General features: G+C 37.3%; 1 protein-coding gene across 1 annotated transcript; it reads right to left on the bottom strand.

Annotated features, from left to right (window-relative positions):
- Positions 1 to 26,662, bottom strand: LOC140149064 (nuclear protein MDM1-like). The gene is made up of 14 exons (XM_072171219.1): positions 26,513 to 26,662; positions 18,712 to 18,826; positions 16,791 to 16,989; positions 12,447 to 12,729; positions 10,594 to 10,737; positions 9,434 to 9,607; positions 8,346 to 8,488; positions 7,559 to 7,766; positions 6,935 to 7,116; positions 5,702 to 5,875; positions 4,634 to 4,794; positions 4,044 to 4,285; positions 2,953 to 3,358; positions 1 to 2,408 (listed from the first exon to the last, which is right to left on the bottom strand). Exons 1-14 carry the CDS (start codon positions 26,528 to 26,530, stop codon positions 2,062 to 2,064), a joined length of 2,796 nt encoding a protein of 931 aa, XP_072027320.1. The 5' UTR covers positions 26,531 to 26,662; the 3' UTR covers positions 1 to 2,061.
- Positions 26,663 to 27,106: the final 444 nt, after the last annotated feature.

Below are 27,106 nucleotides of genomic sequence, written 5' to 3'. Positions count from 1 at the left end.
TTTTGAGTTAAACTGGAAGTTGGTCAATAACTTCAAAATTCCAAAACTAATTTTGCTTTTGCAATAATTATTCATGCCAGTTGTAAGCAGTAATCAGCATTACACTCCAAAAAACAAGGTACATATAAGTAAGTACATACCCAAAATCTTCTTCACTTTATGATGGTGCAGCTTTCACCAATATGGCTAGGGGATCAATAGAGGATGAAGTACATAGTAAGTATGTTTACTCTGGGCATTGCTCTCGGCGAGTCAGTGCACATTTCATTGGATGCCGCTTGAAATCATGAGCGTTTGTTCCTAGAACTGGCATACATACGCGCATGTTCAAAGATGCCGAATAGATAGGGGAGTGAAACTGCTGCCTCAAAGGGTTGACATCACTAACTTGCAGAGAGAAAATTACTACAGTCACTTCAGCTCAAATTCACAGCGGAGAACCAAAATTGGAACACTTATGACAACAGAAAAACACAAATACTGGCCTTTATGCTCTTGTTTTTGTCCCTGATATAAATTCAGCTTCAATCACACATCTGTATATATTCAGTTCTTAGTTACAGCACATCTTTTAACAACATTGCAATGACCATTGTTTCATCAGCAATGATACTACATTGTCTAGAGAATAATCTGATATATTAAATAAATGCTCAACATTTTGAGACACTTAAGCTGCATACTCCATCCCTGAGCGGCGAGCGATTATATTTGACCAATGAGGTAGTGAGCTTTTCCCAAAGCAACGAAAAGCTCGCTACGTCATTGGCTAGAAAACAATCGCTCGTCGCTCAGTGATGGAGTATAAATTCAGCTCTATGAATACACAAGATTTGCTCATCCAAGCATTGCCAGGTCATATCATACTAGCTGTTGCCGCAAGTCAAGAGACAAATTCCTGGGTGGTCAAATGCTGGTACGTAGTTACTGTGCAAATGTTGCAAGCTGGTTTCTCCCAGATCAGTTCTCATCAGCAATTGTGATTAAGCTGATTTCAATTGAGCGATTCCAGGATATACTGCTTCCATTACACATCAACCAGATGTACACCCAAAACGTGTCATCAATAACAGCTTTATGACTGGCACTCAATTAGTAGTATATGACCATTACCTATAACAACAATGTTGACACTTATCATCCAATTACATATCATTCATGAGAGTTCATAATACTGTTCAACATAATCTACACTTTAAGCAGGCCAAATGTAAGAGAACAAAGGCTATCCCTCAGGACTTCCCAACCAGGGTCATAAGGTGGCACATGTGATACAATTTTGAATTGGGTCTGCAAGTGGTCTGATTTGGCCTCCCTTTCATTTATTGCAATATTGGGCTGTGCCAGGCCTAAGGGTCAAATGGTATAAATAAATATATATATAAGAAATAGGGCACATTAAAAAAAAAAAAAGGTTGGCTGGGAACCCATGAGAAACTAGTTTGTGGTATTCAATGCACATTGATATATGCTGGTATCATGTTAGAATGTTAGAAGTAGGACATTAGACCTTGCCTTCTAACCATTTAGCTACTACGTGAGTTATCTGATACCATCACATACCCACCCCCACACAAACACATTCATCAATTGTACTCAAGTTTGGCCTGCATAAAGACTCAATTTGAAACCTATTCCACATGCCATCAGTGTGGCACTGAGGAGAGTGCAACACAGGGACTCACACTTCATTGGCACATGAAGGAACTGCCATAATGCACACTGCTTATTCAATTGATGTTCCACTCAATTTGTAACCCTGCTGATATCACACTACATCCATATTATGCTCTTAATAAAGCAATAAAATTGTTTACTCCAACATACTGTATAGCAGGCAATTTTTGTGGGAGTTTTATTTTTGCGCTTTTCGCGGCCAAACAGGCACGTAACTGTCCAGAATTGATGAAAATCACGAAAAATTAACCCCAGCAAAAACATCCCACTATACAGTACATTCAGAGTCGTCATCAAAGGAGCAACCAAAACAAGCACAATTTGAATGAATCATACAATATCAATAATATTCACATTTTCCCATAATTTCTTTGGTTGTGACATCTACGGTGTACCCCAGAAGTCATCTCTCCGTTTCCTCGCTCTTTCCAAAACTTCTGACGCTAATGTTGAACTTGAAACGGACGAGATACCTGACATGGACAGTCTATCGCTACCTTTATTGGACACCGTAGAGTCGTCCATATGACGTGAGGGAATGTTAGGTTGCCCTCTGTTGATGTTAGTTTCTCTGGGTACTGTCCATGTTTTTGATGCAGGTTGTTCATTATCAAATCTGGTGATTGGATTAGCGGCAGGGATATTGGGTTCACCTGCCGCTTGCCTGGTTTGTGGGTACGCTGTCATTGGTCTGCCATGCATACTTCCTGAATTAGGCCTATCCAGTGGACCTGGAGATGGACAAGGAGCAGAAGTATTCATTTACAACAAATTTAACATTTGAAAAAAGACATGGCATCTGCAATACATAGTAATGGTTTATTGTACTAAATACTCAATTAACAGTGTCTTTTAAATTTCTTTTAGTTTTATGACATGAGACAGATGCACCCCAATTTGGTATTGTTGCATCTATTGAGGTGAGAATCCTGTTGTGCAATGCCCAACTACAAATCCTCATGTAAGCTCCTGAAGGCACTGACCAATTAATAGTTCCCTTTGACATACAAAACAACAGTTAGCTCTGTATAACATATAATTTATCACACACATATGCCAGATATCACCAAAGCTGTGAATCTGACCACAAGGGGCAATTATCAATTAGTGAGCAGTTACTGGTTTTTAGTCACTTCTGTTTATTGATATAAATTGGATGGACTATGCTACATAGTAACTAGAGGTGCTTATGGATCAGTTATCAAACTTCACGTACAGATTGACAAATCTTAACCATACTTAACACATTCATTTACTATCATTACATAATCTTACCCTTTCTTGCTCCATGCATGGTTGCTGGGCGTGGTCTATCCTCTATTCTCATCTCATCTCTAACAGCTGGCATAGTCCTCACATGCCTCAACTCGTCCTCCGATCCACCGCCTCCTCTTTCCTCCCAATCATCAACACTTCCTGATTCTGATGTTGTGGGTGTCATCTCCCCAGTACTTCCGCCACTAGTGCGTCTCGTGAACCCTACCCCCACCCTGGGTGCCGCCCATGTTTGGTGCGGTCTCGGTGGGTCACTGATACCTTTGGCCATCTCAGGCACGGCAGGACTTGTCTCAAAAAAGTTCCTAGAGTGTCTTTGGAAGGTGGGTGATGCTAATTTGGCATTTAAGGGGTGCGGGTCTCTGGTTGATATGCCAGCTGGTGGTGGGGATGATTTATTAATTACCTACAGAAAGGAGAACACATTTTTTGTATATATTATATTAAACCTACTTAATTAATGACATAGTGTTTTGAGAAGTTCAGGTGGAATGCATTTAAAATGATGACACATTTATAATAATGATTTTAGCCCAGTTGGCAATCGTGCACATATACAGTGTCTCTATAAATGTGAACATGCACACAATCTGAAGCTGCACTACACTGGGTTTCAGAGATGAACAGCACTCCTTTGCTCAGATAGACGCAAGCGCTCGGTTAATGAGCGACATACGCAGAGCTTTGTGTTCACTTTAAGGGCGCCGATCTACGCCGACCAACGATTTCACGCACAATCGGCCAATCAGATTATTGGTCTGTTGCTATGATTGTCAGACGATTGATTCAGCCAATCAGAACCCCACTTCTGTGTTTACGCTCTGCATGCTCTCAAAATGTAAACAAGTGCCGTTCTTCTCTGACAAAAACTTTAAACAGAATACATTCTGACGTTATTCACTGACTGTACTAGAGTAAGAGCACTGTACCTGAAATATTTTGAAATAACCAGAAGGGGAATCTATTAACAAAGTTTACACTTTTAAGAACTATGGCATTATTTGTGCAAGGCTACATTAAATTTGCAGCATGTTTGGGACATTTTCCACTTGAAAATCAACTGGGCATTCAAGGTTAACCTGATGACTTACCCTTGTCTGTTGAGCAAGTGTTTGTCTTGTTGGTGTGTTTGCTTTAGGAGTGGGCTGGTCATCATCACCATCTTCATCACTTGAAAACACATCATATCCTTTGTCTGTACCACCAGGTATAATGGCTGCACCTAGTGGCCTTGGTGGCACCGATTTAGGTGGTGCGTACGTTCGGCCAGGAACTGATGGGCGTGGTGGAGGGCTCTTCCTGACTGGCTTTGGGGATGTTAAAATGGCACCTCCTATGCAAAAGGAAACAAACGTATTTATATTATACACAATGACAGAACAATTTTTAAAGATGTTTCCACTGTTTGTCAAGCCAATTTTGATATTGAATGGAACTTACGAGGTTTAATCACACAATAAATTTGCTTTAATAGCCAAGTCAGAATTGTGAAAACATTGTGCAAACTTGACGGCATTAGTACTGTATGATTTACAATGGTCCACTGAAGTGAAGTCATTGAAGTAAGTCCCCACAATACAGAAAGTCCAAATTGATCTTTGCATATGAGCAAAAGAGTTACAAAATTCCCAAAGTTTTCATTTTTAATTAGTTTTAATCTTCATCCAGTTACAGCACTTACCGACAGCCGGTGTGGTTCTTTGCAGATGATGGCGCTGTTCGATTCCCTTTTCCTTTAGCTCAGGGGTCGGTGGTCTTCCATTGGATTCTATGGCTTCAAAGTCATCAGAGGATGCAGACACTGAGCCTTTGAAACCATCTGGTGTGGGAATTCTACCAATGCTGTACATAATTCACAACAACAAAAAAACACAATATAATACTTGTACCTCAACAAGCCTTTAAGACTCTGATAGAATGGTTTACACAAAGAGGTTATAAAATACTTGAATTAATTGAAATTCATGGTGTACTTTTTGGACTATTTTAGCATGTACTTGGCAAAGTACTTGTTCATGTGCATTCTGTGTGTAATGTGATGTGGCAATCGTGCCCACGAAGTGCTGTATGCGCCAATCATTGTATCCCTCAAGCTTGAAGATGCCAATGATCATTTGAATTCAGGCCTTTGCAAGACAATCCAATAAGGTATATTTACTCTTTGATTAAATAGCCAAAATCATTCATGTTCAATCTCCATATTGCTGAATTTGAAAAGCAAGGAGATGCAGGCCATCAGAAAACTTGGCTATTATTCACAACAGGCTAATTAATGACTGAATGATCAGTCATGTTTAATGATTGGTTAGTCAAGGGTAACATAAACTAGAGCCATAAGTTTTCTGTGATACGGAAAACGGACAAATTTCATGGAATCTGAGGTAGAAAATGGAAAACAGGATTTCATGTAGTTGGAAAAATGAAATTGAAATAAATGGAAAAAAGTGATTTTTGTCATTTTTGTTTGTCAATGTATTTTACAAAGAAAAAAATCCAAAAATGTGTCTGTTGTTGTTTTCACTAAAATAAAAGTAAAAAGTGTGGTAATGTTTGTAATATATCTTTCTTAAACTTCTTTTAAAATGGACAAAACATGGTAAAACGGACAAAACAAGGAAAGCCACAAGAAAACTGAAAAAAAGACGGAAAGTGACATATTGACAAAATGGAATTTCAAAAGTGGAAAACAGAAAACTTATGGCTCTAACATCAATTTCAAATAAATGAAAATGCCAACCAACCAACCAACCTTGAATCATGATCTGCATTGATGGGTGCAGATGGTTTATCAGCCAATCTTTCATCAGGTTCTGGCCAGGCTAGTTTCCTCCTTACTGGAGACTCATTATTATTGTTATCTTGATCAGGTGCAGCAGGCCTGCTTGGGACTGCTTCTCTAGTGGGCTGTGCTTGTATCCTAGTGCTGTGTGTGACAAGGTAGTGGAATTGCAAGCATATCCGTTTAAAATAAGTTAAAACAAATATGTATTCAGCAGCATGTAATACTCTAATGTTGTTTAAAAACACAATGTCACATAAGATTAAGAAGTTTAGACTATGCATATACATTCACCCACATGTACAAATACACTTGAGCACAAACTTACTCAAAAGTGGACCGTAAAACGAGCATGTCAAATTTAAGCAGATAGTGTGCTACTGAAATATGGACATATTCGCAGAGTCACTCAACATAGTATGGATGCAAACATGAAATTACACTATCTTACTGTGTCATGTATTATACCCACCCAGGTCATTACAATATTTGCATCCTCTTGGTGACTGTGGAGGCATCTGTTACACATATTGCTTACCATACACACACCCCCCACACACACACCCCTTTCAACCGACAGACGTGGATCCTATGAGCCTCCTATGTAGTTAACAGCGTAACCATGGACCTTTATGTACTGACATTTCACTATTGAAAGGGTGGACTTTTGTGGTAAGATATAATATTTAATCGCCACACCGTGGACCTGGTATTAGACTTACGATAGGGGACCTATAATACCCCTTACGCATTATTACAGCATGTAGTGCCCTTTGCCGCTCTCTTATGACCATGGACATCCACGGTTGCTGTGTGTCTGCACTTTACGAGTTAGGTTAGTCCACATTTATTGGTGAAAACGAATGCACCTACATCCATCTACGCTAAACGGACCGTCAAACCTGGCCATGTTTTTTCTGATTTTGATTGCTGAATAAGTCGTAAGCGTTCACCTATTATGCAAATGATACACAATTTTGTTTTGCGACATTTGAACCTATTGACTGGTGATTTTTATCACCAATAAGAGATACATTATCAAATGCATTTAGGTTATTTGCAGCCCATTGCACATACTTCGAACAGCCCTGTGTGGAATGTTAAATTTCATAAAAACCTCTTCTGTGTTCAAACTGTTCCAGGGTGATGCACCCCACGCCATACACAATACTACATAGACCTTTCCCAACCTGATTTCCTTACCCTTCTCTTTCAGCTTCTGCTGACAATGCTGACAGTGAACTTGTCGTCCAGCTAGCTGTCGTACTTGATGCATCCCACATCTGAGCCTGCTGGGCAATCAGTTGACCTGCATGCTGCCTTGAGAAGTGAGTACCACGGGCTCTTTGCTGATATTCTTGAGCTTTTTTACGTAACTCCAATACCTGATTAAATTAAAGTTAAAGACATATCACTGAAGGGCTGAAATACTCACTTCACAAATATATTCGTGACCTTGATCTTCAATATTGCATAAAAAGTTTGGTACATGTTTTACACTAAAAACCACTGACAAGAAAATTTTGCTTTGAAATACTGTTCCTTTCTCATCATCTGATGTGGAGCGTAAGTATCACCAATGATGATGAAAGTTGAATCACTTCCATCTAAGATACATTAGCTGTCATAACCTAGAACTAGATATAGCAAGCGCCTGAAGATTGGAATTTTGTCAGGTAGCTTTCTCTCTATCATCTACCTAACAGGCCACTGTGACCTGAGCTGAAATGCCAAACAGGAGCTTAACAAAACACTCATGAGGAGCGCAATAGCATGCACACATGGTAAAGGCATGGAAGTTTCACATTATCACTGCTAGTAACTTACCTCTGCAAACCAATTGGGCAAATCATGCTGTGATTTTGTTCTACGTAATGATGAAGCTGCAGCTGCTTGTGTCTGACGTCTTTCTGCATCCGAATGCGAGTCATCTTTGGGCTGGATGTGAGGGGGACCAGCTCCTTTCCATACACCATCTTCATAACTGAACTTCTGAGGCGGTTTATAGTTAGACCTATACTCGGATCTCCATTTTCTGTAAATATATATGTGATACCAGGCATGAGCATGATCATCCATGAAAAAACCTGAAGTGTTTGAAAAAAGCCTGAAAAAGTGTGTGAAATTGGGCTAAAAACAGGCTGAAATTAAAAGAAAGTGCGGAAATTTGGCAACAAAAAAGTCCGAATTCAGACTTAAACCTGAAAATTCTCATGCCTGTGATCAATACGTAAATGTAGCTGAAAGCAAGTTACAAACAGCAAATCAAATTGACCTAGTATGTTGATCACCAGGCAGAAATAGTAGGAAACTCACTTTTTAGAAGATGTCGCATCTTATTTTTTGTTACCCTTTCAGTGAATAACAAATATGTTTGAATAATTCTATTATGTGTGGTTCTTTGCATGTTATTTGTGTCATTATGCAAATTAGCCATTACACAGAAATCTTCGAAATGCCAATTAATAATCATTCAATTTAGGACGTTTACCAATAAATTACCAGGGTACAATATTTAGAACTATGCACAACAATCCAATATTGCAGATTTTTCATAGCATTAGTCAAAGAGTTCAGACTCTAGTTCAAACTTATTTGGGTGGATTCCACTTACCTAATAGTTGAGTGAGGAAAGAAAGGATGTTGAGGATTCTGTGAGGCTTTCAGCTGCTCTATGTTTTCATGTGATGTGACAGACGGTACACCTGCAGCAAGCATTTTGTCTGGGGTTGTACCACTCTTTTTACTCTTCTTGCTCTAGTATTTTGGAAAGATAAATAAGAAATTATGTGTGTTAACATTATGGGTAAGAGAACAAACCAAACGTTTGACGAGGTACTTTAAACGAAAGTCCTTTGTTGTGTTTTAACAGTTCGGGTAAAAATCATTTTTATTTGACAGAGAGTGCACAATTCAATAATTTAGCACTAGGCCAAAAAAATGAATTGTTTGCTTATCCATAGATCACTTTCAGAAGTTGGGTTGGTCAGTCGGGAAAAGTTGTTTTTATGCCATTTTTTGGTGATTTTTGTTCAGTTTTGACCAAAAAATGTAATTTTTACATGGGAAATTTTTTGAAAAATGACATAGTATGCAGCTTGGAAAGTGTATTAATTTACTAAGATGGATGTCTGGATCGAAAAAGTCAACACAACATTTTTCTTTGACCTATGGTTTTTAACCTATGAACTCATTTGGCCAAAAATGGACCATTTCCACCATTTTAGCAATTTCTTGCATTACAAAAGTTTGGGGACACAGATTAAGAGGGTCATTCTGGAAATCTGCAGACTCTCATCAATTTCTCAATTGTATAATTGACACATAATACACAATTATCAGTTTGAAGACTTTACCATCACACTGGTCCACAGATATGGGACACTTCATATGACAGGGGGCTAAGACTTTTCAGTTAGTTCAAGTCAGACTTTGGTAACAATATATCATGGGCAAGCAGCATAGGGTTTGAGCAGGCCTGCAGTGATTTACAAAGGCTTTTGGCCAGAGGAGCAGCTTTATTTCAAACACTGGTAATATACAATACTACATACTCAATTAGGTTATAGTTAATTTGTGCAAAATAGTGACTCCCATGGTCCCAATATGCTAGTCTGTCGAATTGTGTGGTGTTTTTTTTTATTGGGCACAAAAATGGTTTTATTCTGACATCTACACTAGTTCTTACATATTTAGGCCTACCTTTGTTTTAACCATGTATTTTGCTTTGATCTCCTTCTGTGCATTTTCCATGAGCAGATCTTGTGGTGGTGCTGCCAGTGGTTGCCATGGCTTGAATTGCTTCTGATATTCTGTGTTTCTGGCGATCTTATCTGGAACATATGGGGCTAAGTTGGTGTTCGACCTGTAAACCATCTGTTTTCAGAGAAAGAGAAGAAAAAAACACACCTAATGATATAGTAATTTTCAAAGTAAAGACAAACCACAGATTATTTTTTAAATATTCCAATGCAAGCTGTTAGATCCAACCAAAGAGTAAAATAAATAACTTTACTTTATTACAATACCTACACACGTTTTCCCTATATCCCATTATGCATATTCCAGGGGTACTTGCACCAGCGGGACATCAGAATAATCATCAACCCCTAGCATGTAAAATTTTGTTGATTAGGATAAGGATATTGGCTGGTGTTGTTTTTATCGGAGAAAAGGGAATCTTCTTTGCACTCTGCAGTTCACAAAATATGAATGGGGGACAATGACCAATACATATGAATTTCATGGGACAGTTTAGAATCATCTTGCATTCATGCTCAAACTCTCCCAAAAGCACTGTGGTTTGGTATAGGGCTCAGACTTTCTCACTCCAATGGTCCTAACATCGGCAATATGGATCCAAACTGATGGAGCCTTTCAATATGCATACATACATATACAAACTCACACACAATACAACTTTTCCCTAAAATAAGACAGATTTTACGATGATCAACATGTGACCATCAGTTGCACGGTTAATGTATTATTTCATACCCCCTGGAATAGGCCTAGTGCATGAAAGGATATGAGTGAAAAGGACTACAACTTAGAGTGTAAGCCATTATTTTTATGTAGAAAACTGGTAATGGTTTTTCCAATTTGACTGCACAACCAAATATCATTCCAGGTCAGGTTCTATTGGGAAGATTAGAAAGACCCAGAATGGTTTTGTAAGAGCACAGTTGTGTTGACCTTGTGAATGATACAGCATCTGGGAAAATATTGCATTTTTTTATTTTTTTATTATGTTATGGATCATTGTGGTCCTTAGGTCTGAAGATCTATGGGCCCACCTGCATTTTAACCAGAGGACTAGCTTTATTTCCAACACAGGTGACAGTACAATGTTTATAACATACCTGTTCAGCAGCCATAAGTGGTGACTCCTTAGGTGCAGGTTTCTTCCATTCAAATTGCCTCTGATATTCTGATAAGTATTTAGCCCCTTTTGGTCTGTTTGGGTGAATCCCTGCTTGATACTGTAATGCTATGTTAGATTGAACCTGTTTGATTGGAAAGAAAAATGGACACAGGTAATACAAATATTCTGTATGGATAGTTTTTTTTATCTTTCAATATTTATTGATTTTTATTCAAAAACAAGAAGGAATTAAGACAATTAACAACAAATCACACATAAAAAAAAAAAAGAAGAAAAAAAAGTAGCAAAAATGGTTAGTAATTGGTTACACAAATTATGCAGTCACTTCTACCCAGTCACACTAATTATAACATGTACATATGCACAAGGTCACAAAGTAATCTAGAACCATAGTCTACAAACTTTTAAAAATAAAACCAAAATACCAGAAATCTAGATGTCAAATCTCCATTTACTTAAAATGGCAAGAGAGTTTGTTTTTTTTTTTAGCAATGAAATACTCAGAATCTCTGTTTATTTTAATAAAAGCCTTAAGACCAATTGTGTTGGGAGTTTTATTTTGAAATTTACACACATAAATATAGTATTTGACACTCAAGAACAAGTATGTCAAAAACATGTCATCGGGCACCCCAAAATTTTTTATAAAAGGTTGAAATATCAAAATCAATATCATCTTTATTTTAAATAGTTCTAACAGTATACATGGATAGTTAGTCTCAGTATCTAATTAATTGCAGTAATGTCGCATTGTCTATACCTACTTTTCATTGCCTATCATCTCCTATCTCATGCTAGTGCATGTGCATGTCTGCCCACGAGGTGGCTTTGGCAGTTCAATGCCCTGGGTTTAGGCAAAAACATGCCAAACTTGCCTACTTGGGGACACATTTTAGCCACTCAATCCCCAGGTCCACTAACAGAAAAAACCCTCCCCCACTTGTAGAAAAGCCTGAAAAAGGGATTCAAGCAAAATGAAAAGTGACATGCGATTGTCGTAAGCATGGATTTTCAGGACTTAATAAATTAATGTTATTTTAATGCCAAGCTACTGCAGCTAGTAAATTGGTGAAAATGTAAAGCTTGTTTGAACTCTGCATATTCATTAATAATTTTGATAAAAAATGGTAAGTGTGATTCAGCCACGCAAGAGGGATTATCCATGCAAGTGGATTGACTACCCGACCCCTTCAAATACAGATTTAATGATTGATGCAGGACATCAAAAGGGTAGCCTTTGCAGGTGAAGTCAATTATTAGTTAAGTATTTCTGCTTTGAAAGCATTTTACAAGCTTTAAAATGACACCTCATTTGCTAAAATTGATCAAGGCATTCATATTTTATAAGTGTAAAAGCATCCAATTTTTTTTTTTTTCATTATTTGTTTAAAATATCTATTTTAATCCATGCCTTAAAAAGCACTTTGCTGCAAAGTCCCCCTTTGGATTTGCTGCATCATATATTGGAAAAGGGTGTTGCAAATAAAATCATTTGATAATGCTGGCTTTTAAAAATTTTTTTACATATTTTTGGGCAAAAATACATGGTGCACAAATATTTGCTTGCTGTATAGATGAAAGATAAACAGTTCAAAAACAGACCATTACCACAATGGGTGTTTAAATTTTGGTCTGGTGAGATCTCAACACACCAGAACACACCAAATATTTCTGGTATTGGTTTGATTATCACCGTTTAGCTAATACATACATGTATTACTGCCTGATTTATAGGGGCAACACTAACTGTTGATTCTGTTCTATTAACTCCTTGACATCACTTCCGCCAATCACTTAAACATACCGCAAGACATAAAACTGTGTAATTACCTTATCAGCTGCCGATCCATTTCTTGCAGCCCTGTCAGATCCCCTTGGTGACGTCTTACCACGTCTACTTGTCTTATTATTGTTATGATTAGCATCACTTGCTCTACCCCCACTATCATGTCTCTCTTTTCGATGCATTGACACTTCTCCAGCTGTAGCTGCTCCTCCGTGCCTGCTGGGTACCCCTGATGTTTTTGCGTTCCCATTTGTGTGCCCTACTGGTTTTCTTGATGGTTTCAGATTGCCATTTATGTGCACTGTTGGTTTTCTTCTGTCCAAAGATCTACAAAGAAACAGTTTGTGTATACATAAACTGCCAACCCTAAAACCTCACAAATAGGGACAAATGGGAGAAAAAAAATCTGAAAATAGGGACATTCCTGAATTTCCTATCAATTTCTATAGTGGTATTTTTGCAAAAATAGGTTTTACATGGTAAACTCGCCTCTTATGCTTTTTGTTTGAGTAAAATAGGGACAGTCCCTATTAAATAGGGACAGTTGGCAGGTATGCATAAATTGGTTGGGTAATAATCCTCTTGGGTCAGTGATATAATTATGTGTTTTCCACAGGTCATCCATTAATTGCACAAGTAGAAGCATGTAATATGTTAGCAAGAAAGTTTATTGCAGTGAAAAGCAGATTTTGTGGATGAACAAAAATGAACAAATTTAATATTTGTCTCCATGGAGTTGGGCCTTTCTTCCATGAAAACCATGATTAAGAGCCAGTCTCCCTTATTATGTACATGAATAAGGGGGGTTGTGATACAGAAAAAAATAGAATTGTCTCTAAAAATAATTTTGGTACATATTAGCACCAACAACTCACATGTAAAATATGAGCGCACAGCGCCCTCGCTCAGCTTTAAAAAATTCTTGAAATTTCAGCCTCTCTGAGCCTTACTTGCAAATGGTAAACTTTGGAGGTGCATAACATCGTGCGCCATCATCATCCCAACCTGCATTTTGCATTTTTTTAAAGTACCAAATGGTTACATTACAAGAACCAAGAAAAAAATTGGGATCTTGATGAAGACAAAATCAGCAAATCCAATGATTTGATGAAAAGCGCCCTACTGCAAACTTCAAAGCATCATAACAGGCTGCGCCATCAAGATCCCAAGTCCGAACAAGTTTGAAATTAAAGACCTCCATGGCAAGTTTCATTTTTCAGCAAAAAAATTTTGGGATTTCGTTGGCGCACCGAGTTAACAGAGTTCAAAGGTCAAAATTTCCTATTTTCGCACATATTTGCACGCCTGTATTATTATGCCGCCAACGCCACCTGACTCTCGAATAGCATTTCATCAAAGAAGAGGTAATTCTCTGCAAGAACTGAAAAAATTAGCTTGGGATCTCTTGATCTTCATATTTTTCTGATTTTTTGAAAATGGACTTAGCCTCATTTTGGAGGTCAATTTGACCTCTTTTTCCCACTCGCTGCACAATGTGGGCTTTTTACTGCATCACAAAAAGATGCGCCAACAAGATCCCAATTTTATTAGTCATCGTCTAGCTTCTTTGGCGACCAGTAGATAAAATACAAGCAACAGCTAATTGGGATCATGTGGGCGCACTAATATAAAAGAGGTCAAAGGTCAAGCTTTGTGCCAAAGTGATGCATATTTGCCTATGTGCAGCACAAAAGTGGAACTTTGACCATAATAAAAATGCGCCAACAAGATCCCATCTTACTTTTTGGATGATTGGATAAAGAGGCTTATGTATAACTGATAACAAGTAAAAAAAAAAGTGGAATCATGTGGGCGCACTAATTCAATAGAGGTCAAAGTTCATACTTTGTGCCAAATTGGCATTTTTTTGCCTATGTGCAGCACAAAAGTGGAACTTTGACCCGCAATATAAATGTGCGCCAACAAGATCCCATCTTACTTTTTGGATGATTGGATAAAGGGGCTTATGTATAACTAGGGCTGCTAAGAATACGCAATTGCGTTATTTGCGCCGCAATTTGCGTATTTTGGCTCAAATTGCGTTTTTTGACATTTTGAAAAATTTATAAAAAAAAACAAAAATTTTTTTTTTTTTTTTTTTTTATGATTTTAATTTTTTTTTCGCGGATTTGGAGAGTCCCTGGACCTAACATCAAGTGCTACCATCATTAAAAAAGAAAATTAAAAAAAATTGGAAAAAAGATACAAAAAAATTAAAAGTTTGTATCCAAATGGGACCAATTTGTAACTTGTGTTCACTTCAAAATCTATCTAAGATATAGACTTGTGTACAAAACCAATGCATTTTTATTTTTTCAATAGACTATGCAGTGAACACAAGTTACAAATCGGTCCCATTTGGATACAAACTTGTAATTTTTTTGTATCTTTTTTCCAATTTTTTTAAAAATCAGCCACAAATGATTGTAGTACCTCACTCTAGGTCAAGGGACTCTCTAAATCCGCAAAATATTTTTTTTAAAACGCAAATTTTATTTTTAATTTTCTTAATTTTTTTTTTTTTTTTTTTAATTTTTTTCAAATTTTTTTTAATGATGGTAGCACTTGATGTTAGTCCAGGGACTCTCCAAATAAAATTGTCTTAAAAAAACTCAAAAAAAAAAAAAAAAAAAAGCTAGGATGTTTTTTTTTTTTTTTTTTTAGATTTTGCGTTTTTGGCGGGAAATCGCGGATTTTTGCGTTTTTGGAAAATCGGGGTGCGTTTTTGGCCTCCAAAATCGCGTATTCTTAGCAGGCCTATGTATAACTAATAACAAGTAAAAAAAAAGTGGGATCATGTGGGCGCACTAATTCAATAGAGGTCAAAGTTCATACTTTGTGCGATTTTTTTTTTCAATGGGGATCACCAGACATGTCTCATAGAAACTTGTGTGAGTGCATTTCAGATGATGCTGATTCCATCATGGTAGTTGGTGAGAGTAAAAAAAATTTTTGTCAAAATACTTAGTCATATTTTGCAAAATTTGAGTGAAAGGTTGCTGCATTCGGCAACTTTAGGCTATAAATCGGTTACTTTTGTATGAAGTATGAACTTTGACCTCTATTGTATTAGTGCGCCCACATGATCCCACTTTTTTTTTACTTGTTATCAGTTATACATAAGCCCCTTTATCCAATCATCCAAAAAGTAAGATGGGATCTTGTTGGCGACATTTTATTATGGTCAAAGTTCCACTTCGATGCTGCACATAGGCAAATATGCATCACTTTGGCACAAAGCGTGACCTTCGACCTCTTTTATATTAGTGCGCCCACATGATCCCAATTAGCTGTTGCTTGTTTTTTGTCTACTGGTCGCCAAAGAAGCTAGACGATGAAAAATAAAATTGGGATCTTGTTGGCGCATCTTTTTGTGATGCAGAAAAAGCCCACATTGTGCAGCGAGTGGGGAAAAGAGGTCAAATTGACCTCCAAAATGAGGCTAAGTCCATTTTCAAAAAATCAGAAAAATATGAAGATCAAGAGATCCCAAGCTAATTTTTTCAGTTCTTGCAGAGAATTACCTCTTCTTTGATGAAATGCTATTCGGAGAGTCAGGTGACGCGCATGGCGCAATAATACAGGTGTGCAAAATGTGCTAAAATAGGAAATTTTGACCTTGACCTCTGTTAACTCCAGCGCCAACGTAAATCCCAAAAAATTTTTGCTGAAAAATGAAACTTGCCATGGAGGTCTTTAATTTCAAACTTGTTCGGACTTGGGATCTTGATGGCGCAGACCGTTATGATGCTTTGAAGTTTGCACGAGGGCGCTTTTCATCAAATCATTGATTTGCTGATTTTGTGCGCCATCAAGATCCCAATTTTTTTTCTTGGTTTTTGTAATGTAACCATTTGGTACTTTAAAAAATGCAAAATGCAGGTTGGGATGATGATGGCGCACAATGTTATGCACCTCCAAAGTTTACCATTTGCAAGTAAGGCTCAGAGAGGCTGAAATTTCAAGAATTTTTTTAAGCTGAACGAGGGCGCTGTGCACCCTCATATTTTACATGTGAGTTGTTGGTGCTAATATGTACCAAAATTATTTTTTAGAGACAATTCTATTTTTTTTTGTATCGCAAATCCGTACATAATAAGGGAGATTGGCTCTTAAGCATACTTGGAAGACTATTTGGAGGGTGGATTTTGGCTCATCTTTCACACACAAGGAAGCACAATCTGCTGTCAATAAAATGCTGGGTCCAACTCATTTTTGTAAAAATTGGAGTTGGGCCCTTCTTCCACTCAGGTATTCAAATGAGATTGCGGATTATGCCAAATGTGTGCAGCTTTCCCCAAAATAGGATTTATAGTGGTCTTCTTTCGGCATGCTGAAGTAACAAGGCGGTTCTCGAACTACAAGTCTCGCCTGCTACATGAACTTACGTATCAGCTGCTGTGTGGTGTTGAGGTATTTTGTACGTCTTTGCCGATGCCAAGATATGTGGTCTTGCCTTGCCAATGTCATCGCTCTCTGTATCTGATGGTCCATAATTTATGTGCTTGACAGTGTGGGTGACTTGGCCTGGTAATGGTTTACCCCTTCGCTGGAGGGCTGGTTCTCTGAACTCTGATCGCACATAACCTGGTGACATAAGTGTATTGTATTCAAAGGTTAAATGTTTAAAAAGCATGTTGGCATTGAGTTTCTAACTCGCAATGGTGTGTATCCTGAAAATATTTTTGCATGAAAAATATTCAAATAAAAAAGGTACTTGACCCAATCAACAGTCTCATCCTCCATTTTTCTTCATCAATATTGAGATTTTGGTATCAGAAGAAAGCTCAAAATCTTCTCGTTATCCAAGTGAAATTTAACACCCAAGATGTTTTTTGTAGGTGGAATCCCCCCGGTTGTGGTAAAAAAAATTAACTTTACAAATTGGAATTAAGGAAAGAAATACCTTTCTTTTGCTTTTGTTTGGCAACAATCGAGCTTCCATTCAAAAGTTATATTCAAAATGTAACTTCGTGAGGCAATTTTTTTTTAAATTAATTCTTATGTATTTTATTGTTTTCTCAAGCTGCGATATTTAACGCTTTTTCCATTTAAAATTCATATCTCAAAAAATGATCAAGATTTTGACCTCAAATCTTCATCATTATTTGTGATAATTCAAGTGTGTCTTTTCCAAATCAAAATTAAAGTAAAACAGTGTTTCTAAAATATAAAAAATCCTAAAAACAGTGTTTTTAGACTAAAATTCACTAAATTGCTGATATCTCGAACACTTTTTTTCGCAAACGCATGTCCACACGGAACACAATATCTCAAAAAGTATTTGAGGTATGGACTTCAAATTTGAACTGAGTGTTGCTGATATGCAGGACTATAAATTAGACTAGAAGTTTTTAATTCCAAGCTTGGGAACTATGTTGTTGCTATGGCAACATCAAAATAGCATACAACAATAATTATTAAATTTTGAATTTGACCTTTGACCTCCCGGTAGACCCCCAAGACATCACATGATTATCATAATTCTAGTTCAGATTCGAGTCCTGCCTATGAAGAACACATTCCCAAAATTTCATTTCTATTGCTAAAATACTTTTTGAGATATCATGTACCAAAGACCTCTACCTTTGAAATTCACCAAATCCAATATGGCGGCCGTTACCATGGCAACGGGTGATATGACCAACAATCTGAGTATTGGATTTGAAGGTATACATTCAAGGTATACATGCCACCTAGTTATGGGAAGTTTCATTCACTAAGTTTACCTATACAAGCTTTTGATTCCAGATCACCCAAACCGGGGGGATTCCACCTTAAACTACAAAAATGTATTGATTTGTGGTACTGCTAACCACACCAGAAGTGGGCATTGCTATACATTCTTGCTTCTCATGTCACACCTGCTGGCCATGGAGCAATACAACTCAAAATTTGAAAACATTTTGTACTAATGGTAGGCCTCAATCTAAGACAAAACATGAAAATCGGACCACATCTCTTTAATGTTTTTTAATAAACATAACAAGCACCATATATCTATATGTTCTTGGGCTTTTTAACATTATCAGCAAGGTCCTTGAAGACTTTAATTTATAACATGTTTATCACCTGATACAGGTCACAATACAACTTCCTGTGGCATGTATAGGGGCATCTACCCAGTGTTCGAAATATGCCTCAAAAAGTTACAGGCCAGCCGGGCTTGACCTTAAAAAGTTACCGGCCAGCCGGGCCGGCAACTAGATGCCAGTCAGAAAAGTTACCGGCCAGGCCAAAAAGTTACAGGCCAATGGCCGGCTGACCGGCCCTATTTCGAATGCTGCATCTACCTTCCTATGATCTTACCAAAGTCTCCTGATGCCAAGCCAGCTTTCGGTGCACTTTGATCTGGTGCTGGAGTAAAACTGGCTGATTTTACAGAGTCATGCCATCGAAACTTCTTCTTATATTCTGTATTAGGCTGTAAAGTGGAAAACAAATATACACAAGATTCAGATTATGTTTCAAGGCACAACTTTTGGCAACATAAGTACGTGGACTGTGGAGTACCTTGCCTTAGGCCAATGAAAGTCAATTCCTTGTTTCCTGTTACACAATTTTTCATGACTGTGCAGGTGACCATTTCATTTTTCATTAAATTCATTATTTCATACCATTTCATTATTGCATCTGTTACAGGTGTACTGTAAACCAATAACTACCCATGTATACGTGATAAATCACAGTTTGAAGTTTACAGATGTAGTTTACAACCACATGAAGGTGATTGTACAACCATATCAAAAGTTTCACAATATTTTTTACGGGATGAGATCAGAGCAGATCAAAAAGTGCGGGACAGAGAAGTGAGTAGGTATTCATCATTTATTAATTCATTATTAACCAAATACCATGCTCCTACTGCAAAGAAAATCCCTGAAAATTTATGATATTTTAAAACCACAATTATTTATTTGTATGTTAAAGTTTGTTAGAAATCAACATTTTATTCAAAATAATGAAATATTTGGCCAGCAATTGGTTTTGAGCGGAGTAGGGTAACGGGGAACAAGGAATCGACTTTCATTAGCCTTATGGTGGGGTTCTGATCCAAATAAGAAATTCACCTTTTCGGTAAATCCCTAAAGCCTTTGTGAGTACACCAAAGATGTTGTCATTTGATGTAACACGACGACTTGCAATGCGCAGTAACGATGTTCAATACGGTATGTGATGTGAGCAAATCAGTGTGACGTCAAATGACGACATCTCAGGTGTACCGAAAAGTGCATTGACCCCTGGCCTGTTGTTGACCCTTGACCTGATGTACACATAACTTCTGAACCATAGGTCGTATTGAGAAACAAATTACAGTAATTCCATGTGCCAACTCAGAAAATTGGTCAGACCTTCCCTCAGGTCCATGGATAATGACTGGTAATTAATGTAGACTATAACATCAACCCAATACATGGACCCTCCGAATCTGTAGGCAATTTGCCTTCCACTTCCCAGTACTTTGTGGGAGTTCACTTTTACCGATCCTGGGTCACACAATTTTTTTATACCATGTCTGTGTTCTCACTGCATTATCGTTCATGTAAGCGACTACAAGAAATTGCATCTGACCAATCAACGCAGCTTGGCAGCACGGTGATATTTGAAGAGGCTTCCCTAGATAAAAAATGTGCAACCATTTGCAAAATATACACAATATGGACAATAGGACCAAGTCCGAGTAGAGTGGTTGCCTTTTATATTGTGTGTACCGTAGGTCTATCAGACATGTGCCAGTTGAGCTCTCAGTTGTTGACATAGTGTCCCATCCTGATCTCCATGGCAGTGCATCACATCCTGAGGCATAGCTTTGTGCTACCATATTTGAATTGAAACTGGGGCAGGGCTTTCGTAATTGACCTCGGAATCACCTGGCTTTATTGAACGATTATTTGGAAGGAAGATTTTAAACATTTAACAAATTTGTTCAGTCTCAGAATGACGAGCGCTCAGTGGACTTTTGTGTTCACTAATAAGAGTAGGTTCCTATATTGCTGAATTAATTTAGTAAATTCATGCCACATACCACCTGCCCTGTAGCTTACTCCTGATTACAAACAAAATAAATTGCTAGTTTAACTGCTGATTTGCAAGAATATGATGCAAAAATGCAAAGTTATTTTGTATTGAAATAGGCAGTAGAGGCCTCATCACAAGCTCTAACAAGTGTAACCTGAATTCCATTTTCCCCTTAAGTTTCAAACCCCCCAAAACCAATGAAACCCGGGTCTTTGATAAATTTTCGAAATCTCCAGTCAACGTGGAATTCTGGTCGATTTAAAAAATAAATGCCGTCTTTTTGACCATATTTTATCTTGTGCAATTGTTTCGGGTCGGGCCCCTGTCAACTTTTTTATGCAATATTTTTCTATATATATAATATTGTTTGATGTTTTCCTTTATAACCTGTTTTATATTTTGTTGTATTGACTGTGCTGTTGTTTAATATGCCTGTGGATGTTTGAGCCTGGCCGTGTACCTTCTCATCTCTCCTGTCTGGCCTTAACTGTGGGGCATATATATGTTCCTTTTCAATATCTGTTTTTATTGTTGATGTATTATGAATAAAATTGAAATGATGGAATAACAACCTCCAGAATAACATTTCGTCGTGTCGGAGGTTTGTTTATTTCCCATTCACCACAACTCTGATGTTGAGAATTTTCTCAGAAAAATACAGAGCTCGATTTTTGACAAATTTAATTGCATTTTGAATTAGATGCAGAATTGCATCGCACAATAAAAAATGTTGTCAAAAGCGCTTGAAAATACCCGATTCGTTAGCGTAAATTTACCATCAAATCGCTGCATAATCGTACATCATATACCGATTTAGTCAAATAAACGCCTCGGGCGTTACATTTTCCCAAGGGGGGCGTTTATTAGAGATCATTTTTAGCACGACAATTCCCGTTAAAATCATTAGGTAAGCTTAAAAGTCACGCTAAAATGACGAACTATGAACTTTTGACACTGACTTTTGGTTCACTTCCGGGTTGCCGATGCAGATTTTCGCCATTTATTGCTGCTATTATGAACCATGTGAGCAACTTGGTAAGCTTACTACACAAGATAGCATGGAAATATCAGAATTTTTTAAACATCTTGGTTGAAAAAAGTGGTGGGGGCGTTTATTTGAGGGGGGGCGACTATTTGACGAAATACGGTATGCTCGTTCTACGCGAAAGCTTTGAAGCTGGTATCCTGTCGTGATTGGCTGTTTACTTCTGAACTTCCATTGCTTTACATGGTATCATGCTTTGACAGCGAATCCGACTAGAGTTTGAATGCAATGGTCTCTAGCCTAGAATGTGAAGCTATTGGTGATTAAATTCTTGGCTAGACTTCTCGAGCAATTACCAATCCTGAGGGATCTGCAGCCAACCTCAACTCATCATGTCATCACAAATTCTAAGGGCTGTGCAATAATTATGAGCCCCCCGGGTGGGGGTAAAATTTCCGAACGGCCCGCCAAAAATCGCTTGCCCCCCTTTATGTGTACATGTACACAGCCATTCCCATTAAATATGATGCAGAAAAAAGTTATGATTCCCACGTAACATCGCATGGTAAAAGTGACAAGTAATTGAACAAATTGGTGTTGTTCTACAATGTTTTAATTGACATTTATAATTATAGGGGAGATTGGGGTTAGTTGGAACGCGGGGTAAGTTGAAACATTGTGTATTTTTTTCTGACACAAAAAATTAATTTGGTAAAATACTGGCACCTAGTAATAGGTATTAGTAAGGGTCATCCACCAAATTAGCAACAGCACTGATGCCCCACCAGTGTTGGCTTGGGAAAGGAATATCTGTTTTTTGACTTACTGACTAATTTTTATACCCCTCAGAAAAGATGCATTATCTCCATGTTGTTTGAAGATTCAGGGTTTTTTTTGAGTATCATAAGCACTAGTAGTAAGTCCCAGAATAATGTTAAATAAAAGTTTTATTGTATTTCTTATTTTGTGTAATGAACTTTGAAATGTAAAAATAGGCATCAAGTTAGTTGAAACTTTTGAGGTGGGGTTAGTTGACACGTGAAAATCGCATAGAAAAATATGGTTAAAAATTTGACTTTATAAAAATTTGTAACATGTTTTCCATTTCTTCAATATTGCTTTAATATGGTTAAAAAGCAATAATAGTTAATACAAGCAAAAAGTGCACACAGAAAGTACATTTTATAATATTTTAGGCTTCTCATATTTTGGTCCATGGTGACACTCGTCAACTTGTGTCCAAAGTATTGACCCGCACTCCCACATATTTATTTATTCATTTTTTCACACTGATTGTATGTTAAAGGGTGCCTTCCAGGGTAAGAATTCGTTTAATAATTTTGCGTAGCAGTTTTTGGCCAATTCATCATAATCAGGATACTTCCATATATTAAGGGGGTACTACACCCCTGCCCAAATTTGTGCCTATTTTTGCATTTTTCTTTAAAATAATAGGGCATTGGGGACAAGTAAGATATGTATATTATAGGGGCAAGGATTACAACTACTGCACTGTAAATTTTATTTCAGCACAGACAACAGTTGTGGGGTTACAGTAAAAAATGAGGGAAAACCAACATTTGATCAATAAATCAATAACTACTTGCTTTGAGTTGCTGAATTTTCGGTACAGTAGTTGTAGTCCTTGCCCCTATAATATACATATCTTACTTGTCACCAATGTACTATAATTTTTGAGACAAATGCAAATATAGGCATAAAATTGGTCAGGGGTGTAGTACCCCCTTAAAGCACTATAAAAAGTGCTATACAAATGCAAAATTGGGTAGCAGTTACTTCAAAATGTGGAGCAAACTGCTATGCGATACAGCCGAATTCGAACCCTGGTGCCTTCAAGGGAAGTATAACCCTAACAACACAATAATAATTATTTTGAAATTTTTATAAGCCGTGTTTCAACTAACCTCATTCTATGTTTCAACTTACCCCAGGGGTGGGGTTAGTTGAAACACTTTTTTTCAAATTTTCAAATTGGATTATATGAATAATCATAAGCAGGTCCAATAAAGTTTAAGGCTGTATTTGTAGCATGTACATGTATATGTTTATACTGATATGGTTAGTGTTTCTTGAAAGTAATCGGTTTGCGTTAAAAAGACGATTTTGTGAAAAATGTTTCAACTAACCCCAATCTCCCCTACACTGATGTTTCGTACAAAACTACTTTGATAAAGTACTTTTGTACGAAACAGGTAAAAGTGACAAGTAATTGAACAAATTGGTGTTGTTCTACGATGTTTTGACATATTAATTATACACTGACGTTTCGTACAAAAGTACTTTTGTACGAAACGTCAGTGTATAATTTATACCAATTTGTTCAATTACTTGTCACATTCCAATTAAATGCCCTTCCCTTTACATAGCCCGAGGTACTCACACCTCCATCACTACGATTTCCACTGGCCTTCTCAGCTCGCCCTTACTGTGAGTAAGGAACAACGTAGGGCCATGATGTGTCGGGCTACCCTCTTTACACATCATGGCAAATTTTTGGGATCCCAATTTTCAAACCTAATTAATGGTCTAGATATGTGGTCGCATGTCATAAGTTGGGTATGCAAAAAGGGTGGAGGGATTACACTTTTCTGAAAATTGCGATACAAATTTGATTGGCTTTCCGTAACCCCATATCCTACAGCAGTGGTTGATACCTCATTTTAAGCCTAATTTTATACTCTTTCAGTCTACTGAAGCATATAATTATATATTATTCAGTAAAAAAATCACATCAGTTGAAATGAAAAATGCCAGGGGTGGAGGAGCAGGCGGATGTGGAGCAGGCGGATGCGGGAGTGTGCAATAGGGCCTATGTAAAAATTCACATGTCAGCATGTCAAAACTACTGGTTACTTTTTCAAATCTAGTGAGGGTATGATGTATTGAAAGCTTTGAATGTTGAATTTGTACACCTAAAACAATTATTAACTATTTAAGGTGGTACTACACCCTGTGATAAATTTTGTGATTAATTTTGCATTTTCTCAAACAGTAACTACACACTGGTAACAAAAGTTATATGTATACTAGGGGCACAGAATCCAATTACTTCACTGAAATTTCAGTGATTCAAGACAAGGGGTTCATTATTATGTTAAGAAATGAGGTACATTCTAGCGGTACCTCTTTTCTTATCATAAATAACGTACCGCTTGTCTTGAGTCACTGACATTCCAGTGTAGTAACTGGATTCCTTACCCCTATAATATACATAAACTTTTGTTACCAGTGTGATATTATTTTTTGAGAAAAATGCAAAAATATTCACAAATTTATCAAGGGGTTGTAGTACCACCTTAAAGGGTTATATGTTCCTTTTTTTTCATTTTTAATGAAACCCTAGTTGAATTTCAGTATTTTTAGCAATATGCTAATGTACATTTCTCTTCTTGATATTCATTTCCTCAACAATAGAATAACCATCTCTCTAATTACTCGTAAAAAGGTCATTGACCTCCACAATGTAATTAACATACGCACAATTATTTTAAATAGTTCATTTCAAGCATTAATGTATTGAGAACATATCCTCCAAATCTGATGACATTCTTGCATAAAATAAAAATTTTACAGTCATTTTTGTAATTGAGGTCCGAGTTGAGAAAAATGCATTTGAAAATTGAGATTTACATAGACGCCTGTGTATTAATTAATTAGTAATTAAGCATTATCTCAAAAATTAAGCATGTGCTAAGGTTAAAAGTGGTGTTAATTGTTAGAGGTTGTCAATATATACAACATATCAAAAAATTCATTTTTTGTCATTTTTGACCATGTAATGGAAATTGTACCCAACTTATGACATGCGACCATGTATGTTGCGAGCGCAGCGAGCAGGAAAATTTGCTAAAAAATCGAGCGTTTCCGTCAGGGTTTTAGCTAGCCACCCGTCTGGCCGTCATTTTAGACGGCCAGTTTGCTCCTGGGACGGGCAAAATTAATGCCTTTGACAGATGCTATACTATAAATTGTATGTTTTGAGAAGCTAATTGACCTTTTTAGTAAACCCAATTTGTAGAACAAGGCCATATCAGCACATATTTGAACTCTTTGAAGTTTGAACCCCCAATGGGCCATAGATGTCTGGTAAATGTTTTACCCGCCCCCAACTCAACACAAAAGTTGGCAACCATGAGAGTTACCAAATCTTTCAAACACCCCTTTTGCAATGATTTTCATCAAATTTACCCCCCTTTTTCATACAAAATCGAGGACAAAATTTGGCCAAAAACAGCCCCTTTTTGCGGTTTTCAATGACTAGAATTTCCAACACCCATTTTAAATTACTAGAATTTCAAACACCCCTTTTTCAATGACACTAAATATTGCCAAAAAATTACTAGATTTTCTCAAGTACCCCTTTTATCCAAATTTCACGGACAGTGCAAATTAAATACCCCCTATTTTGCTGATTTCACAGTCAAATTTCACAGACAATCCAACTTAAATACCCCCTATTTTGCCAATTTCGCGGTCCTTGCTACTGGTAAAAAAATTAACCCCTTTTCCGCGCTTTTTGGTAACTCTCATGGTTGCCAATTTTGGGTTGAGTTGGGGGGCCGGGATGTTTTAAAGGTCAAATTAGGACAGGCAAATTTATTCAAATGACGGGCAACCCTCAATTTTATTTAAGACCTGGTTTCCGTACCAGTTTTCCCCAAGTCTTTTTCTAGGAGCGTTATTTAAAAGGTGCCCCATGAATGTGTACATGGATCGAATCCATTGGTCTGACTGAGGGCCGATGACCGGGTCGATGACGATGACAGACACACATTCGCCAAAAATTTCTTGCCCCCCTCCCAATTTTACCCCCCAGCCCAGGCCCTATTTATTGCGCACCCCGGCCCGGGGGCCAGGGGCAGTGCCAGTGGTTTTTTACTTGCACACCCTAGTTTTTTCGAGCACGAATTAGCATGTCAGCACAGCACAACTCCTTGGACAAGTTTCAACTCCATCATCCATGAATGGTCAACAATGCATGAATCATGGATGGTAAAATAAATGTCAAAAAATCCTACCAATTTTAGCTTGTTTACATCTTTAAAACATGGACGGAATTCAAAATTGAGAATATAAGACACTTACACGATATCGTGCCGGCATCTCTCAAGACGCTTGTGGAGTTTCCCTCACTGAGGCAGTAGTTAACACAACAAAAACCTTCTGTTGTTCAATGTTTTGAACAACCAAAACAAATGTATTTCTGCAGCATATTTGATGAATGGCGTCCCTTCTATCACGCATGCGCGATCAACGGTTCCCATAACCTATGACCTTTTTACTATAAAAACACATCCCCAGAGTGCAACATGCCCAGATATAAATCCATGAATCAATCAATGTAAAACTCAATTCATGAAAGTTCAAGGAAGAATTGAAGAAAGTTTAGAATTAAAGATGAAGACAAGAAAAAAAATTATAAGAAAGAAAACTGCAAGATAGAAGTTCAAGAATTTTATAATAATTAAATTCAATTACACTGCTCCATAGACAATGTGTTGTAATTTTGTTCTGGTGCACCAGAACGAAATTAAAATTTGGCGATATTTTTGCTATTAAAACGAATTAATCTGCAAGAAATAGGCCTATTTGGTACATAAACATTATGTAGCCAGAGGTATCCAGCGGTGTAAAAATCTCAACTTTTTTTGGGAAAAGTGGGGGGATGAGGCTGTGGAT

The sequence above is a fragment of the Amphiura filiformis genome, chromosome 3 (genome assembly GCF_039555335.1).
Source record: "Amphiura filiformis chromosome 3, Afil_fr2py, whole genome shotgun sequence".
Taxonomy (NCBI): domain Eukaryota; kingdom Metazoa; phylum Echinodermata; class Ophiuroidea; order Amphilepidida; family Amphiuridae; genus Amphiura; species Amphiura filiformis.
The sequence above is the reverse complement of the archived record's forward strand: the minus strand, read 5'-3'. Positions and strand labels throughout refer to the sequence as shown.

Coding starts and splice junctions, on each gene's coding strand:
- LOC140149064 (XM_072171219.1), bottom strand. Junction 16,990..18,711: donor CTTGGCATCAGGAGACTTTG/GTAAGATCATAG, acceptor TTATGTCACCAG/GTTATGTGCGATCAGAGTTC. Junction 5,876..6,934: donor GCAGAAGCTGAAAGAGAAGG/GTAAGGAAATCA, acceptor TGTCACACACAG/CACTAGGATACAAGCACAGC.